Genomic DNA, 17601 nt, shown 5'->3' with positions numbered 1-17601 from the left:
GCATTCACACAGGACAAGAATTAACCTCGCCTGTTTCACGTGGTGCATTTGCATGGATGAGCTGTTTTTATGTGAAACTGACATTATTTCCCCTGTTCTAATGACAAGGACAGGCTCATCGCTTACAAATAACCGTTGGAAAATGTTCCTTATTGAAGCGGTCATCATGTCATCTTTTCTGATGGATTTCAGTTGATTCAGAATTAAAGTTTAAATATTACGTATATCCCCTTTAAGATGGATATAAATTATGATGTGACATTATGCTTCTCAATATTGTCCAATATGAACATACACTATATGGACCAAAGTATTGGGACACGTTGAATTCAGGTGTTTCTTTTCTAACAGGGGTCTGGGATACAAAACAATAATGGCAAATGGCATAATAAAATAGATGGTTAGTCGTGGTGGACAATTATTATTTACAGTCAGAACACAAAATTATTTTAGAACTTCAGAGGTAGAACATCTAAAATCATAGTCATACACCAAATATTAAAAGCAAACAACTGGGAAAACAGCAGCAATGTTGGAGAGGATGTGGACACATGAATGCCAATCACTCGCATATCTTCTGGACATGTGTAAAAATGTAAATGTTTTGGAACCATATTTTTCAGACAATGGAGAATATTTTAAATTATAAAATTCCAATGGACCCCCAGACTATCTACCTTGGTCTAATACCTGATGACATAATTAAAAGAGAAGACATTTACTAATTTAAAATTTTAATTCTTGCCTGTAAAAAGGTAGTCACAAGGAACTGGTTAAAAAGTGACCCTCTACGACTACAACAATGGCTGGACATTATAGAAGAAATATACTCCATGGAAAAATTAACATTTCAACTGAGGATTAAGATGGGAAAAATGGATCATATTCAAGGACAGAAATTCATGATATCAGATTGAGTATGGAAAAATTGTCGAATGTATAAGGAACAACATCCCCCTTGTTTTATTGTGTGGGTTTCCACCCCCAATTTTTTTTTATTTATTTATTTTTTTGTTATTTAGCATTGTTAATGCACTGTAAAAGTGATTCAAAACATTAAAATAAAGAGTATAAAAAAAAAATCATAGTCATGGATAAAAAAAACAAAACAAAACCTAAATCAATGTTGAGAGACATTAAGTCAGAACCATCTCAGGCATTTTGGAAGCAAAGATAACACTTTAAACCAAACTAACCAATGTAATGATATTTATCCCAATATAAAACTACATTATGACATTTGCAATGATTGTTTTGTATCCCAGACCTGATAGAAAAGAAACACCTGAATTCAACGTGTCCCAATACTTTTGTCCATATAGTATACTTGTCCGTATTGTCCAGTCATGTGTTCACTCATCTTATCAACTCAGATCGATGTGAAACGTCTCACCTCTTGGACATTCGAGTTCATCTGACCCATCACCACAGTCGTCTTTGCCATCACAGTGAAGTTTATCAGAATAACATTTGCCGTTTTTACATGCTTTCTGTCCATCGCAGCCTGAAGACAGAACAGAAGCAGGTAGGTATGAGGATCCATCCAGAGGTGACCCAAACCTTAAACCCATCAGTATCAACAGGTCTTACCGCAGTTCTTCTCATCCGTGCCGTCGGGACAGTCATTGACGCCGTCACATTCCCAGAACTTGGGTTTACATAGTTGAGGTCTCAAACAGCTGATGTGTTGTTTTGCATCACATTCTGCAGCAGAACAGGGTTTACATGTGAATGACATACATAAATAGTTTGAAGTAGAGAGAGGACTGTAGATTATAAGATTATTATTTATGATTACTACTTCTATAATTTATTACTACTAGTATTTCTAATGTGCAACTGCCTGATTTTACAATTATTGTTATTTTCTTTTCCCTTTTTATCTTCTAATTCCTCTTAATTCTTCTAATTCCTTAATTTCTCAGACCTGTGTCCAAGGCATCAATAAAATTCTATCTAATCTAATCTAATCTCATCTGTTTCTTTAGTGGGGATCTGCACAGTTCAATTCGTTTTCATATTTCCACAGGTAACAATATGTTGTTCTCATGTTTTATACCTCTAACAACTCAGCTGACAAAACAGGACTCTGCAATTTCTAAAGGTTTACTCAGGTATTTAGGTATTGAGTCATTTTTGTGAACTTGCCATTCTATATTTTGCTTTGAGACTCACATAGATCTAATTAGACCAGCAGAATTAATCTGATATGATGCTCACTGACATTAGACAGTAATTTGGTTAATTATGTCAACATGTGTCCAGATTCAGATCATACATAGTGACAACTGCGACAATAATCACATGCTTTTTTTTTCTCATTGTTAGAGGAATTGTGGCTATGTGAAGGCAGGGCGCTTTCACATTTTTTGGGACTTTGCTAAGACTGTGCCCTACTGGTCACTGGTGATAAAGGTAATCAATAATGTAATAGGAATGGACTTACCATTTGATTTTATCGTGAATTACTTGGGTAACCTACCACACGAGATGAGGAAATCTGACCGATATCTTTTGTTGATATTATTAGCAGGGGCAAAAAAAGCCATAACTTGACGAAAATGGATGTGCAAAGATCCCCCAAAACTTCCGGACTGGACACATGTTGTGAATGAAATTTATGACATGGAAAGGCTGACCCTCTCATTAAGACTCACTACTGACAAATGTAAAAAAAAATATTTTGGGAAAAATGGAATGTTTATGTTAATCAAAGAAATCCTTGAACCTGTATAATCTTATGCTTATTTTGACTTTTTTGCCAAATTTTTCCTGAACCTGTCTGTATTTTATTTGTTTTATTTTATTTGCTCTAACTGTTGTGGTCTGTTTTTTGTTTATTTGTTTGTTCTGTATACTGTAAAATTTGTATATAAAAAATAAAGTAGAAAAAAATGTACTTTTCATTTAGTCTATTTATTTGATATTTGTTAAATTGTATTGAGACTTTATGAACATCCTGTAAATTTAGAAACTTTTTTGATGGAGCTGAACCTGAGCTCCACACTCTAGCGAACCCCCTGATTCTGTTTGCCATCAGTGCAGAGTTAAACACTACTCACCGCAGTTTATTTCATCGCTCATGTCTCCACAGTCGTTCCATCCATCACACTTGAGTGCTGACTTTATACACCGCTCGTTATTGCACTGGAACTGCTTCGGACAAGCTGTGGGTGACAGGGTTTCCATTACAAAGGTGAAAAGAACCGAGGCATTCTGCTTAATCCCCTTCTACCGGAAATCAAAAAAAACTTACGGTCTTTCGAGTCAATGGTCTCGTATTCAGCTTCGAAACCGGTGTCCACGAGGGAAGCGTCAGAGTAAAATACCACCGTCATTTGGTTGTTGTTGCTGGTCACCATCACCGTTTTGTCCGGGTGTTCGCCACAAAATCTGGAGGATGAGACGCAGAAACAGTGACGTGTCTGCTTTTTTATGTAGCAGGTCTTTTTCTTCCTACACACACACAGGTTGGAACTCACTTCTTTTCATTGATCTCCACGTAATCTTTGCGACAGGTTTTACTGTTTTCCTCTCCAGGCTCAGCCACATAGAACTTATTGAACGTCACCTTCACCGACTTACCCTGAGCAACCTTCACCATTTGACAGTAGAGAAAAAAAACAGCCTTGGTAAGCACAATTACACAAACAACTGTACTATTGTGGATACGACTGGGAAACTCATCATTTAGTACTGATGTCATTACCTGGATCGACCACCGACACAAGGTTCGCGGTGGATAGAAATTTGGGAAACGGGGAGAGGTAAAGCGTCCCTTTTCGCTTGTCAGCTGAGCTCCACATGAAAGCTCTGCGAAAAAGTATACATTACAATGTGAGGTATTTGTGTAGAAATAAACCAGCAGGATGTAGGCTCGTAAAAAAAGGGAATGTTAAAAAAGACTGTTCAACTGTGTGTAACTGTGCAATATTCACTACTGAAAATTGTTTTTTTTATCAGAGAACCATAGCTTTTTATACTCACATATAGTTTTTATATGTATATTTATTCTATCGTCTATATTCTATAGTTTTAATAAGCATGCATTCTATCTTCTTATATGCATATTTATTCTATATTCTATAGTTTTCTAAGCATGTATTCTATCTTCTTATATGCGTATTTATTCTATAGTTTTATAAGCATGTATTCCATCTTCTTATATGCATATTTACTCTATATTCTATAGTTTTATAAGCATGTATTCTATCTTCTTATATACATATTTATTCTATCTTCTATATTCTATAGTTTTCATAAGCATGAATTCTATCTTCTTATATGCATATCTATTCTATCGTCTATATTCTATAGTTTTATAAGAATGAATTCTGTCTTCTTATATGCATATCGATTCTATATTCTATAGTTTTATATGCATGTACTCTATCTTCTTATATGCATATTTATTCTATCTTCTATATGCTATAGTTTTATAAGCATACATTCTCAATCAATCAATCAAATTGTATTTATATAGCACCAAATTGTAACAAACGTTATCTCATGACACTTTACATGTAGAGCTGGTCGAAACCAGACTCTCAAGCCAATTTTCAAGACTGCAGTGAAGAGGATCAGCACTAGTTCTACATTTACCTGACCGCTTGATTTGTGTCACTTGTGCTTGGAAACCTGGGTAGTTTCCTTTGTCATTTGTGGCCATTGTCACCAGCATGACGTTTCCGGAAGACACATAGACCAAAGGTTCACTGGGGGAATAATACCCACACAACCTGTCCAAAAAAAAAAAAAAAAGACAATGTAAATCCAGTCAGCTCATGTGATATTAGATCTATTCAATGCAGATACAACATTGTTTCAGATACATTTTCTACTAGTTACATGGCTGGTTGAATTTAAAATAAGCCTCAAAGACCTAAACAGTCACCTATGTCTAAAATTATCTACAGTTCTGAAATGTTTAATAACTTTAAAACCACTAATGCTGTCATTACACTTAAATAATGCAGATTAAAATGCAGTCTCTCAGCTTTTCAGTGGTATCAGATATGACATTCTGCAAAGTTGATTCATCCATAAAACCCATATATACGCTGGTTTTTAGGTTCAGTTTATGATGATAACTTTTACAGATAATTTTATTTATGTATATAATGTCCTTTTATTGGTTTTATGAACATCTACACAATCAGTTGATTAAATATAGAAAAATACCTGCTTTTTACTGAAAATGTAAAGATCATAATATTATAATAAAGAGTTAAACCACTTAGTAAGGGTTAGATGCAGAAAAAATGTGTGTGGCAGTTTTATTTTGTATAATTTCTCCTGTTGTGATATATGTTATCTCTTATGGTAGTATCTAAAAAATTATTAGCTTGTCACAAGCCACTTGAAATGAAGCAGATTTTCCTGAATCACATGATGTTTGACACTGATGCTGACTGAAAAAAAATAAACAGGTTAAAAAAGTAAAACTTGTAAGTAGTGAAACCAAGATTGAGTCACTAATAAAAAAAAATTAAGTTCAAATGGTGGTTATCTGTTATTTACAAGATACAGTCTTGGGTCAAAATTGAAATTGTGAGAATTAAGAAGAGTGAATGGGTTTAACTCCAAAGGAATGTTTGTTTCAGAGCTACCAGATCTACTTCAAAACACTGTCAGCAGATTACAATACATTCACTTTACAGGTTATTTATACTAGAACATTTATAAATCCATTGTATAAATGGACATAAACCAATAACTGTGTGTAATAACACTTAATCATATACACCGAAAACATCAGCAAACCAGCACTTTGGTCATTTGTTTCCAAATTCATCTTATTAAAGTATGTAAGATGTAGCACATTTAGTCTCTGAGGCAGACCATTTTAAAAAAAATATGCAGGCCACTGTAATAGGCTAATAATCCTACTAATACTTCCACCAATGGGTTTATCATCAGTGGGAAAATGAATCTCTTCCTCTAGAAATCATAATTTTTGTATTTGCAATTTGGAAACAACATTAAAACTGAGCTAAACTTCCCCAGATTTGATCTAAATACATTTCACATATCCTTTTATTCTACCATGAAGCTTAACAGCATCCACACTATTTTGGAAAGGATAGATAACATCTGACCAGCAGAGGGCCTTACACACAAATTATTCACAACAAGTTCTTTCTATCAAATGTAAGATCATGTATAACATTCAGTCACGAAACAACCAAATGCTAGTTAGCGCAGTAAAACAAGAAGTAGACGATATGTGTATATGTCTGTGTAGCATTAGCCCGACAAGCTCCTCCTTTGTATTCATTACACTTCTGATAAGAAAAAAACATGTTGACAATGTCAAACATGGAGTTTACTCTTTTGGGAAGTTTTTACAGATAAAAACTCAGGGTTGTAAACTCAGCAGAGCTAACATCTTTTTAAAATAAGATTTAAAATGTGGGTTTATATCCAATATTTGTATCTGGATGAAGCAAACCTAAAATTAAGTATTTACAGCTTAACAAGTAATCTAATGTATTTCACTGAATTTATTTCACCACTTTTCTTACTACTCTGCAGCCTTGTTGTGAGGAATTTCCCTGTAAGTATAAATTCAATCACTTTTCCAAAACTTTTAACAAGTGTGTGACATTTTCATATTTTTTCATGAATGGGGCAATCCTGAAATTGCTTGAAAAGTTGCTTTACATATGACCTGCAGAAGGTGGGATATTGCGTGTTATAAATTGTATTATAGTGTTGTATTCAAAGAGTGAAAAATAAAGTTTATCTGTATTTGGAAGACTTTTACATGAGGAAAACTCACTCTTGTAAAACTCGAGACTCGATGGCCACCAGGGAGTCATAGATTTTCACGAAGTCATTCATGCAGTTTTCCTCCAGATTCAAAGTGTCGAAGTCGAGCTTGAGGACGTAGCCAGGGTCGGCTCTCAGCTGCCACTGGATGAAGGTGTTGGGGGGGTAGGGACTGTTGGGGAAACCAGGGGACTTGATACTCCCAATTACATTCGTCCGTGCATGCTCTGCATAATTCACAAATCCTGGGAGATAAACAGGGAACGTCAGCGATTTTTACATGTCACTTTATAAACCACAGTTAGAGGACATCAGGAGTGTTGCCTCTTATCTCATCACAGATGAAATTGCTGCATGTTTACAGACTGATTTTGAGATCATTGTGCTAATATTTACTGTGTAAATGACCAAATGCATCCTGTAATGCAACAGTGACCTTCGTTAAAAACAATTTGTACTAATGAAGAACTGAGATAATTATGCTAATTCGATACCGATGATGAGTTTCAGTGATGGTTTGACAAAATAAAGACAAATAGCGCTTTGTTTGTCTTTCACATGCCCTCTCCATCTTAAACGCTCTATCTGGTCCATTACTTCTCATTAAAAATCACAGGCTATAGCAGCAGAGGAAACAATAGTGAACTGCATGTGTAAATATGACCTGCCTACTGTCAATATGTCATTTTCTGAAGATTGTGAACTGCAAAAAAAAAAAAAAAAAAAGGCAAAACAAAACAGTGCAGAAAGATCAGTGTTGTATAGTAATGAAGTAATAATACTTCACTACTGTACTCAAGTATGCTTTGGGAGAATTTGTACTTTACTGAATATTTTTTCCTCCGCCAAGGAGGTTATGTTTTTTGTCGGCGTTGGTTTGTCTGTTTGTGTGCAAGATAACTCAGAAAGTTATGGATAGATTTGGATGAAAATTTCAGGAAATGTTGATACTGGCACAAGGAACAAATTACTAAATTTTGGTGGTGATCGGGGTGGTGGTGGGGCCACGGGGGCCCACTGATCTGCCTTGGCGGAGGTCTGCGCTCTCCGAGTGCTTTTCTAGAAAAGACAGCACAGACCTCTGCCAAGGCAGATCAGTGGGCCCCCGTGCCTCCCCGATCACCACCAAAATGTAATCATTTGTTCCTTGTGCCAGTATCAACATTTCCTGAAATTTTCATCCAAATCCAGGGCACTGATCTGCCTTGGCGGAGGTCTGCGCTCTCCAAGTGCTTCTAGTTTATTCTGTTTACTTCCACTTTTACTTCACTACATTTCCTAACTCAGTTGCATACTTCTACACCCATACATTTTTAATGCACAGTATTGTTACTTGTTACAAAAAATAAACTAAAGGAAACTGGGTGTTTTTGCCGCTGAGATGTTGATTTGTCACTGGGTCTAATCGCGTAATGAACAAGTGCAAACGACGGTCCACACTCAACCTGTCGGTGATCTGCAGATGTGAGCAGCAGTGTAATCAAAATTCTGCCTTTAGTTGTTATTAACATTTACTTGTACTTTTGCTTTCATTACTTGAGCACATTTAATTGTAGATTACTTGATATACTTCAGAACAGTAAATACCAGATACTTAAAGATTTTAACTTAAGTAGCATTTTTGGTAGGGTACCTGACTGTACTTCTACTCAAGTATGACTTTCCAGTACTTTATAAAATACTGGGGAAGATAAGCTGCAAACAAAACTGTATTAGAAAGATTTCACAGAAAGTTACAGGAAACAAAGGAGAATATTTTCATATTTTGTGAATGATAAAAATGTAATGAATGCTACTTGTAGATAACTGATGACGTGTTCATGAGAATTGTAAATTAACACAATCAACACCCAAATAAAAAGCGCATAAAGCTACCCGGTCTCCCACCAAGAAGTCTTCATTTCTTGTCAAGTGCAAAATTAAACTGTAAATAAAATCAACTGGATGGGAACGTACTCTATCCCCATTAGTTGCAAAATGATCCTGAACTAGAAAACAGACTCTGCCCGAGGACGTTAAAGTACAGACCAGAGCGTAATGTACGAGAAGGGTTGACATGTAGCTGCGAATGATACGAAGTTCAATCTGGTACTGAATGTCCTTAAAACCAAAGAACTCATTATGGACTCCAGGAAACACAGACAGGACCACGCCCCCCTCCTCATAAAGGGCAAACATGTGGAAAAGGTCACACATTCAGGTTTCTGGGTAATCGTATCTCGGACACCAAACACCAAGGTCATGGTGAAGAAGACTCAGCAGCGACTGCACTTCCTGTGTGACCTTAGGAGGAACAGACTGGACCAGAGCTGCTGCTGGCCTTCTATCAGTCCTCTGTGGAGAGCATCCTGACCTACTGCCTGGGGCTGGGCTACGTTGGCTCCACAGCGGAGGACAGGAGGGCTGTACAGAGGGTCATAAACACAGCCCAAAAAACCGTCAGCTGCCCTCTGCCATCCCTGGTGGAGTTACCTCAGTCCCGCTGCCTCAGCAAAGTCACAGCCATCACAGACCCCTCCCACCCTGCCCGTCACCTGTTTGACCTGCTGCCCTCTGGAGGGCGTTTTAGGTCAATCAAATTCCACACCACTAGATTTACAAACAGCCTCTTCCCCTGGGCCGTGCAGACTGTGTTCACACATACTCAGTGTAATGTGCAATAATTACTCATGAGACATGTGCCTCATGTCTGACACTTGTATGTTTACACTGTTACATTTCATTAGACTCATAGCATAATTACCTAAGTCATACACTATATGGACACATTGAATTCTGGTGTTTCTCTTCTAACACGGGTCCGGGATACAAAACAATTATGACAAATGCCATAATATAGTTTTATATTGGGATAAATATCATAACAATTATTAATATTGATGATTATATGTCAAATCATCATCAGCAGGACATCTTACAGCTGTAGCCATGATGTGTACCAATATTTTTGTCCATATACGTTTAAAAAAAAAAAAAAAAAGTCATTGTTGAATGAAATTCAATAAAAACCATCTCTGATGCATTTTGGAAACAAAGATAATTTAAATCAAACTAACCAATATAATGATATTTATCACAATATAAAACTATATTATAAGATTTGTCATTATTGCTTTGTATCCCAGACCACTGTTAGAAAAGAAACGCCTAAATTCAACGTGTCCACATACTTTTACGATTTGCAGCTCATGCACCAATTTCTTTATACTACTTTTATATTTTTAAAAATATTACCTTACTATATAGTTTATCCCTTATTTGCACATATTTCTATTGCACACTATTTAATTTTTTTTTTATAAGTCTGTATTTAATTGTGTTATTAGTTGCAAGCTTACTGTTACTGGCAGATACGACCTGCAATTTCATTGCACTATTCTATTCTACTCTATTCTATTCTAGTCTAGTCTAGTCTAGTCTAGTCATGTAAAATCTATTCTAATCATACATTGGGAGTCAGCATAGAGGCTGAAGAATTCTGTTGGGAGTTAAATCTCTGCTGTTGATCAACAGATGTTTGATTGAGGTGCAGTCGTGCTTTGTCCTGACAGCGGGAACAGTGTAACATGAAAAACTAGAAAGACAGCCTCTTAGTTGTACACCTCCACCAACCAGTCAAGTGTCAGTTTACATTCACGTCCATCCAGACTCTGATTATGTATGTAATGAAGACTGACTAGGGTTATAGTCAGTGTAATCAGTATAGTTTTAGGTGAAATGGAAGTTCACACTACAGTGACACATTTGATTCCACTGATAGGAGTGTTGTCAGCGTTCACACACAGGAATCTGGGTGTGACATGAAGGCGTCACTGGCTTTTTGGATATAAAAAAGTTGAAAAAAAAAAAAAAGTGTGGGCTAGACAATCCAGTAATTTAAAATGGGATGGTTCAGTCCCTTATTAAAATGGAAAGCTATTATGATGCTAATGTGATCACAGAATATTAAAATTCATTCACACTAGAGCTGGGAAATTACAATTAAATCTTGATTTTTTTTTCCAACAGTATGGATGATTTATGACATTAATCATTTGTTTTATGGTTATACGAACCAAGGTCAAACTCTATCCCAAAATATTACTTCTTTAATAAAACTAGAAGCCATACACAACTGGAGAAACACTTTCACAATTAATATATTACATGAAGCAAACAGGACACCTTTCTTGCTCAACAAAAAAAGCAAATGCAGTCTGAGTTATAATTTTATGATTTAAGCCCAGCATTAATTCACACTTAACACTCTTAAATAAAATTGTTTCGTCATTTGTGGATAAAGTCAGACTGTAAATCCTTCATTGGACAGGTCTGAGCCACCAGTTTAGAAAAAAAAGCAAAAAATTGCTAAATGTGACAATTTCACTCAATCTCTTGAACGTGGTATTTAAGAACAAATCTATTTTATAAACTTAAACTCAACTTACGTTTGAATGATGAGGAAAACATCCGGGAATCGAGGGCTGTGAGGCAGAACATAAAAACCTACATTAGATGAGGATGTCAATGTCAAATAAACAGAATAAGTTGATGATGAGACTTGACGACTGATCATGCAAATGAGCTGTACCTGACGACATCACATCGTCGAGGATGAGGCTGTTGCTCTTTCTGTTGATGGAACGCTGCTCTTTGTCCACCAGTTTGTCCATTGACGCCATGGCGTTGTCAACAGCTGCTTCCTGGCCTGCAGGCACCCTGAACTCAGACAGGTAGTAGGCGATGACGCTGCCCTCACTGCGAGGAAACAACGATTAATAAATATTACTCAGGTTTAGCGATTAACCCATAAAGATCCAAACAACCACCACCGACCACAAGTATCTACTGATCTAAACTGTTTATTACCTGTTGATCCACTAATCCTATCAATGCATGTAAATAATTGTTGTAAAATGCAGTTTGTCATCTTTCCATGGTCACCAGATATGACCCCTTTGGATGTTCAGAGGCTCCGTAGTTACCATGGAAACACCATCATCTTCTACAACATTGATTCACCAGTAAAACCCATGGAGTTGGATCAATGACAGTGGATGGAGACACTTGGTTTATGTTCAATTACTGATTGCTTTAGTTTTCTCTGTTTCTGATATAATAACCCTCAACTTTAATCTGAGCTTTTATGAACATCTATAAGATCAGTACACTGTCACTGGAAAAAGCAAAATACAGAGGATTATTTTGTAACAAATGGTGATAAATCACTTAGGAAATGTTAATATAGAGAAAAAAATCATTTGAGAACTGACACAAAATTAGCACTGGGTCTTTATGGGTTAAAAACAAAATATCACCACAAAAACAACAGGAACATGCTTCAGATTCACTGCCCTGTTAATGCAGGAATGATAAATATCAGAAATTGGTCTGAAATGTCAAACAGTAATGTAGTGACATCTTGTCTACATTCTATTTTATCATTTTAAAGATTTAATATGTAAAATTATTTAATGTTGGAGTCTGTTGTGCAGGATGATGGCTGTTTATGAACGTTAGCAACTAGCTAACAGCTAGTACTTGGGGTAATGGTGCACAACACTGGAGCAGAGAAGTAGGAAATCAACATCCACGCTGTTATTATGGATGTGGTTATGGCTGTCATGATATGGAAATCTGAGTTACTGATTTATCGGTCATACAAATAACTACAATTAAGGATATTATTGTCTGTTCTGTTAAGTTTATGCCACACACAGTTATGAATACTTCATGAAGAGTGTACTACCTAAAATTATCTCTCACTGCATCTATCAAACCATCGTTATGGATTCCATTGATAAAGAATATGGCTTTTATGAGGTGTTTCACACCGTCATGCTTCATATTTCGTTTGTCAGGTCTTACACCATTGTGTCCAGTTAAGAGGAAGGTAAAGACAGTCATCCTTTACATCATCACACAGCTGAGTGTAAAGTGAATGAGCTGCTGTAAACCTACCAGGACCAGAAACATGATTTAAGAGATTTAAAATCACAATCTAATGCAGGTCTTAAAGAACCATGTAAAACTATACTTATCATTTTATTGGGTAAATAAATGAATTTATCCTCTTCTGAACCCTAACTGGTGCCTTATTCAAGAAAGTAGTTCAGTAAATGAGCAAACAAACTCCATTACTGTTGACTGTTTGGACCCAGAAATGGTTTTATGGCACCACGATACTAGAAGAGACAAATAATTGCAACAAGGATAGATATAGGTAACTGAGAGAATCAATTCAATCAAAATGAAGTTAGTTAATACCAACAAATGACTGGCTCTCATCAAATACAAACTTCACATAAGCGCAATGCAGGTGTGAAGGTAAAGTTTAGTTTACTGTAGGGAAAATCAACACTTTTTATTTACAGTATTGTAATAATTTTGTCGTCCATCTGTCTGTCCATTCAACGACATAATCACATTATCTGAAGAATGCATTGAGATATCTGCACTAAATTTATACTGTGGATGCATCTTGGCATGGAGCACAAGCCTGTTGAAAATAGGTGACCTTGACCTACTTTCAAGGTCAAATAGCCTTGTGCAGTACTTCAAATATGTAATAAGTTTTACACAAAGACAACCTAATCTAAATTATAGGGCAGTAACTTTCAACAGAATCTTACACTATATTTAGCCGAGGGGTATTTAAAGTACGCATTAAAATAGCAGCTAGATAATTAACTAGATAAAAGAGGGTACGCTGAGAAAAACAGCTTTATATTTATAGCCATTAATTTGCTGTGTGTTTATAATGTGGCGATGTATTTTTTTCTCTATCCACAACTCATCTAAAACCTCCTCAGTGCCTCTTTCTACTGTATCCTCTGTTCTACAGCCGCTTATAGAAACAATGAGCTAATGTCAGCAAACAACCGTCTCTCAGCACGACACAGATTCCAACACAAACTTCACATTAGGCACAATATGTACCACATGGATAGAAATTTACATGTATTCATCTTTTTTCCCTTCCATTTATAGTGTGTGAGTGGATCATATCTTTGGTTAAAAAATTAACATCTTCCCTGATTGTCTCTTTTTCCATGAAAATGCAACGGTTGTTTTTTTTACGTTTGCTCTTGAAATCAGCTTAATAACCACAGTCGCAGAAAAAATTATTAGACCACCCCTTGTTTTCTTCAATTTCTTGTTCATTTTAATGCCTGGTACAACTAAAGGTACATTTGTTTAAACCAATATAATGATAAAAACAAAATTAGCTCGTAGTAGTTTAATTTCAGAGCTGATATCTATCCATTTTCCATGGTTTTCTCGATAATAACCAAAAATCACTTCAGTGCTTACATCAATATCTATGGCACTGTACTGACAAAAACAGTGCTTTTAGGCATTCCATGTTTTCTTTTCTGTCTGTTTTAGTCACATGATACACACAGGAGTTAGTACTTGATAGCATAAGAATTGTTTTTGATGGTCTAATAATTTTTTACAAGACTGTAGTTAGCACAGAAAGTCTGCTAACATCAATGCGTGGCCCACGGCATAACACCGATACATAACCACACGACCATGAGCAAATATTACATATTGCACCTTTAATTTTTAGTGTTTGAGGGTATAGTTTTCTGCATATTCACACTAGTTTCAACCCTCTACTTATTAAAATTCCAACAGTATTAAAAACACTGTAGTTTGTATTCATGTTATAATAATACTATGAATTAAAGCCAAATATAAAAGTATTAACGTACCTGAAAGCTTGAACTGTAGAACCAACATAGTATTTAGCCAGCGGTGGACTTTTGGAATAGATTTGTTTTAGCTGAAAAAAAAATATAAGAGTGTAAATGAAGTCTGTTTGGAAACACACAAAAGTAAACATGGCTTCAAGGTCTGGGCAGAGGTCTTACCTGTGACGCCACCTGCTTCGCCAACGCCTTGAACTCTGAACTGTTGGAGTTCTCATAGGCGTCTTCAAAAACCTGGTTGGTGATCCGTAAGGAGCCGGTGTACATCCTTTTGACTCGGACATCTTTGCGGACTGCAGGACCACAAAGAATGACTGAATTAGTTTATTTTACCTCCTAATGTCTCTAAGTGCTGACGCTCTGGGTTATTTCTGCATCTTCTTCGGGTTTTGTATCACATAAGCATGATTGGTCAAAAACACACTTATCTTATTATTCCAGCCCAAAAAGAAAACAGCAAAGTGAATGGATTATTTTCTTTTATTGAGTCACATTTCTACACTCACCAAAGAGGTCAGGCTTTCATTAGTTTGTTACCAGTGTCTTGCAAAACTCGTTAACAGATTTAATTAAAGCCATGGAAATTTAGAACAAATAGTAGTTTTAAAACCATCAGAGATCTAAGCTATTTTCTCATCCACTGTGCAATCCCAATCATTTCTTTCAACTCAAAGCTTTTAATTTTTTATGTAATATTTGAAAATGTGTTATTTTGTTAATTGTGCTGGTAAAGCATGTCTGAAATACAGAAACATGCTCTGTGTCAAGTATGACAAGAATATCTAATGAGCTTTAACTTTGAGAAACAGTTAAATTGCTGAAGTGAAAACATCCAGTGGGAGGAAGTCACACATGCCACAAGTTTTTACCTTTAAGGTCTCAAGCAAGTCCTAAGTTTCCATGATGAAACTCAAGCAAGAATATTATTCAGATCAAGAAAGTGGCGAGTAAAGTCACATGAACTTCTGACAATCTAAATCTAATTCCCTGTGCACACTAACATGGATAGTTTTCTAGACAGATATTTTCTTTCTGTGCACATGGCAACACAAAATCCACTCCAAACCTGTCCAAACTCTGACACTCCTGATCTATACTGTCCATAGGTTGGAGAACAACAACTATGGTTTGTGTGAAACATGCGGCCCGGGGACCAAAACCAAATGTCCCAGTCTGGCCCGCAGGATGAATTTGCAAAGCGCAAAAATTACACTTAAGATATTAACCATCAAGGATGTCAAATTCGTTTTAGTTCAGGTTCCACATACAGAACAATATGATCTCAACTAAAATAATACCATAATAACCTCTAAATAATGACTCCAGATTTTCTTAGTTTAATGTGAAAAACATAATATTACGTTACACCTGTAAATAATGATAACTCCAAATTTTTCTTTTTTAGTGTAAAAATTTACATTAAATTATGAAAATATTAACACTTACAAACTATCCTTTAACAATAAAACGTGAAAAACCTGAAATTTTGAAAGTCACATTTTAACATTATTTTTCCTGTTATTAAATATCGTGTGCCTTTGTAGATCCAATCCGTAATATGCATGTATAAGTGGTAAGTTGAGGTGTAATATTTTTACAATTAGACTTATTTTTCTCAAGAATTTTCAGTTGTTTCAGGTTATTCAGATAATTTGTAAATGTACATATTTTCATAATTTCATTTCATCTGCACTAAAACAAAGAGAAAAATTTGGAGTCGTCATTATTTACAGGTTATTATGCTATTGTTTTACTGGTCCGGCCCACTTGAGATCAATTTGGGCTTAATGTGGCCCCTGAACTAAAGTGAGTTTGACACCCCTGGTGTAGATAATACGGGACGTAGCAAACGCAGAGACTTTAATCTGTCATGAAGGTGAAGCAGCAACAACACGTTCAGTTGTAAACTTGCGTTTCCTTAAGTGTTGGCTGTGGAAGTGTATTCTTTACATGATGTGGATTTGTCCATAACGCCGGTCCGGTTTGTCTCCTATTATTGGTATTATTGGTATTGGTGTTGAACTCAATCTACTGCAGGTCATACACTGGTTTATACACCTGGATTTGATGTTTCAGGTACAGCTTCATTACACAAACATAATAGACAAGAAAAAAATAGGGTGTGACACCAGTGATTTATAATCTTTTCCTGAACATGTATTCAAACTAACTGGCGATTATAAAACCTCTATGTTTGTGACATGAAACATCAAATCCAGGTTTATAAATCAGTGTTAGTTTATATATGAATGTGTTATTGCTGCTCCACCTTCATGACGGATTAAAGCTTTTGTGTGTGCCGTGTCCACTATTATCCACGGTGTCCACAGGTTGAACAACAACAACTATGGAGTGTTTGGACCAATTTCAGTAGTTTCTATGTTGTCATGTGGACAGAATTTATTGAAAAAAAAAAAGGAAGAAAACATCTGTTCAGAAAAAATATCTGTATTAGTGGAAGAATTTCATCAGTGATTGGTAATTACAGCTTTCAATTACATAGTTAACCCCTCTATCTGTATGAAAACACCTGTTATTGGACAGAATCTGAATGTCATTGAGTAGATTTTCTACAGCCTGAAAAAACATGTAAAGAATAAATGTAGAAGTCTCATGTCCACTCAGACCACATAAATTACAATATGCTTTCTGCTCACACCCTGACCCCCCCCCCCCCAAGGAGGGAGATTCAGGACACTCAAAACAAAAAACAAAAAACACCAAAAACAACAATAATCACACCCATGCACCTTGTTTTTAATTTTACCATGTATATATCCTTTATTACTTGTATATATGCTTATATGTTGTATATTTTTTATCTGTGGTATAGAAATAGCTTTTTGCATATTTTAATACTAATTAGTAGTATTTGTTTATTTAATATTTTATCTCTAGTTTTTGTGTATTGCCAAAATTTTTCATTATTTTGTGTGATATTTCTATATAGTCTTTTTGCACTTCAAAGGGGTCATATCTTACTAAACCCACTTTTATTAGTCTTTGGTTCATTTATTTGTGTATTTGGACCCTAATAGTTCATAAAGTTTGATTTTGAACCCTCCAGGTGCTGCAAAGCTATCTTTATATTCATTTTGGCAAAAATCAAGTGGATTTCTACAACTCATTTCAA

The 17601-nt window shown here is 35.7% G+C and overlaps 1 protein-coding gene across 2 annotated transcripts in view; it reads right to left on the bottom strand.

Moving 5' to 3' along the window:
• st14a (ST14 transmembrane serine protease matriptase a) overlaps positions 1-17601 on the bottom strand; it is a 32227-nt gene that overhangs the window by 6239 nt on the left and 8387 nt on the right. For both annotated transcript variants that reach the window (XM_030153110.1, XM_030153111.1), the window contains exons 3-14: positions 14631-14761; positions 14472-14542; positions 11342-11508; positions 11199-11234; positions 6782-7016; positions 4603-4739; positions 3710-3813; positions 3483-3595; positions 3257-3393; positions 3063-3167; positions 1591-1704; positions 1394-1504 (exon numbers count right to left, since the gene is read on the bottom strand). In XM_030153110.1, coding sequence (XP_030008970.1) covers positions 1394-1504; positions 1591-1704; positions 3063-3167; positions 3257-3393; positions 3483-3595; positions 3710-3813; positions 4603-4739; positions 6782-7016; positions 11199-11234; positions 11342-11508; positions 14472-14542; positions 14631-14761 — 1461 coding nt within the window. The remainder of the gene's footprint in view (positions 1-1393; positions 1505-1590; positions 1705-3062; positions 3168-3256; positions 3394-3482; positions 3596-3709; positions 3814-4602; positions 4740-6781; positions 7017-11198; positions 11235-11341; positions 11509-14471; positions 14543-14630; positions 14762-17601) is intronic.

This window comes from Sphaeramia orbicularis, chromosome 13 (genome assembly GCF_902148855.1).
Source record: "Sphaeramia orbicularis chromosome 13, fSphaOr1.1, whole genome shotgun sequence".
NCBI classification, from domain to species: domain Eukaryota; kingdom Metazoa; phylum Chordata; class Actinopteri; order Kurtiformes; family Apogonidae; genus Sphaeramia; species Sphaeramia orbicularis.
The sequence above is the reverse complement of the archived record's forward strand: the minus strand, read 5'-3'. Positions and strand labels throughout refer to the sequence as shown.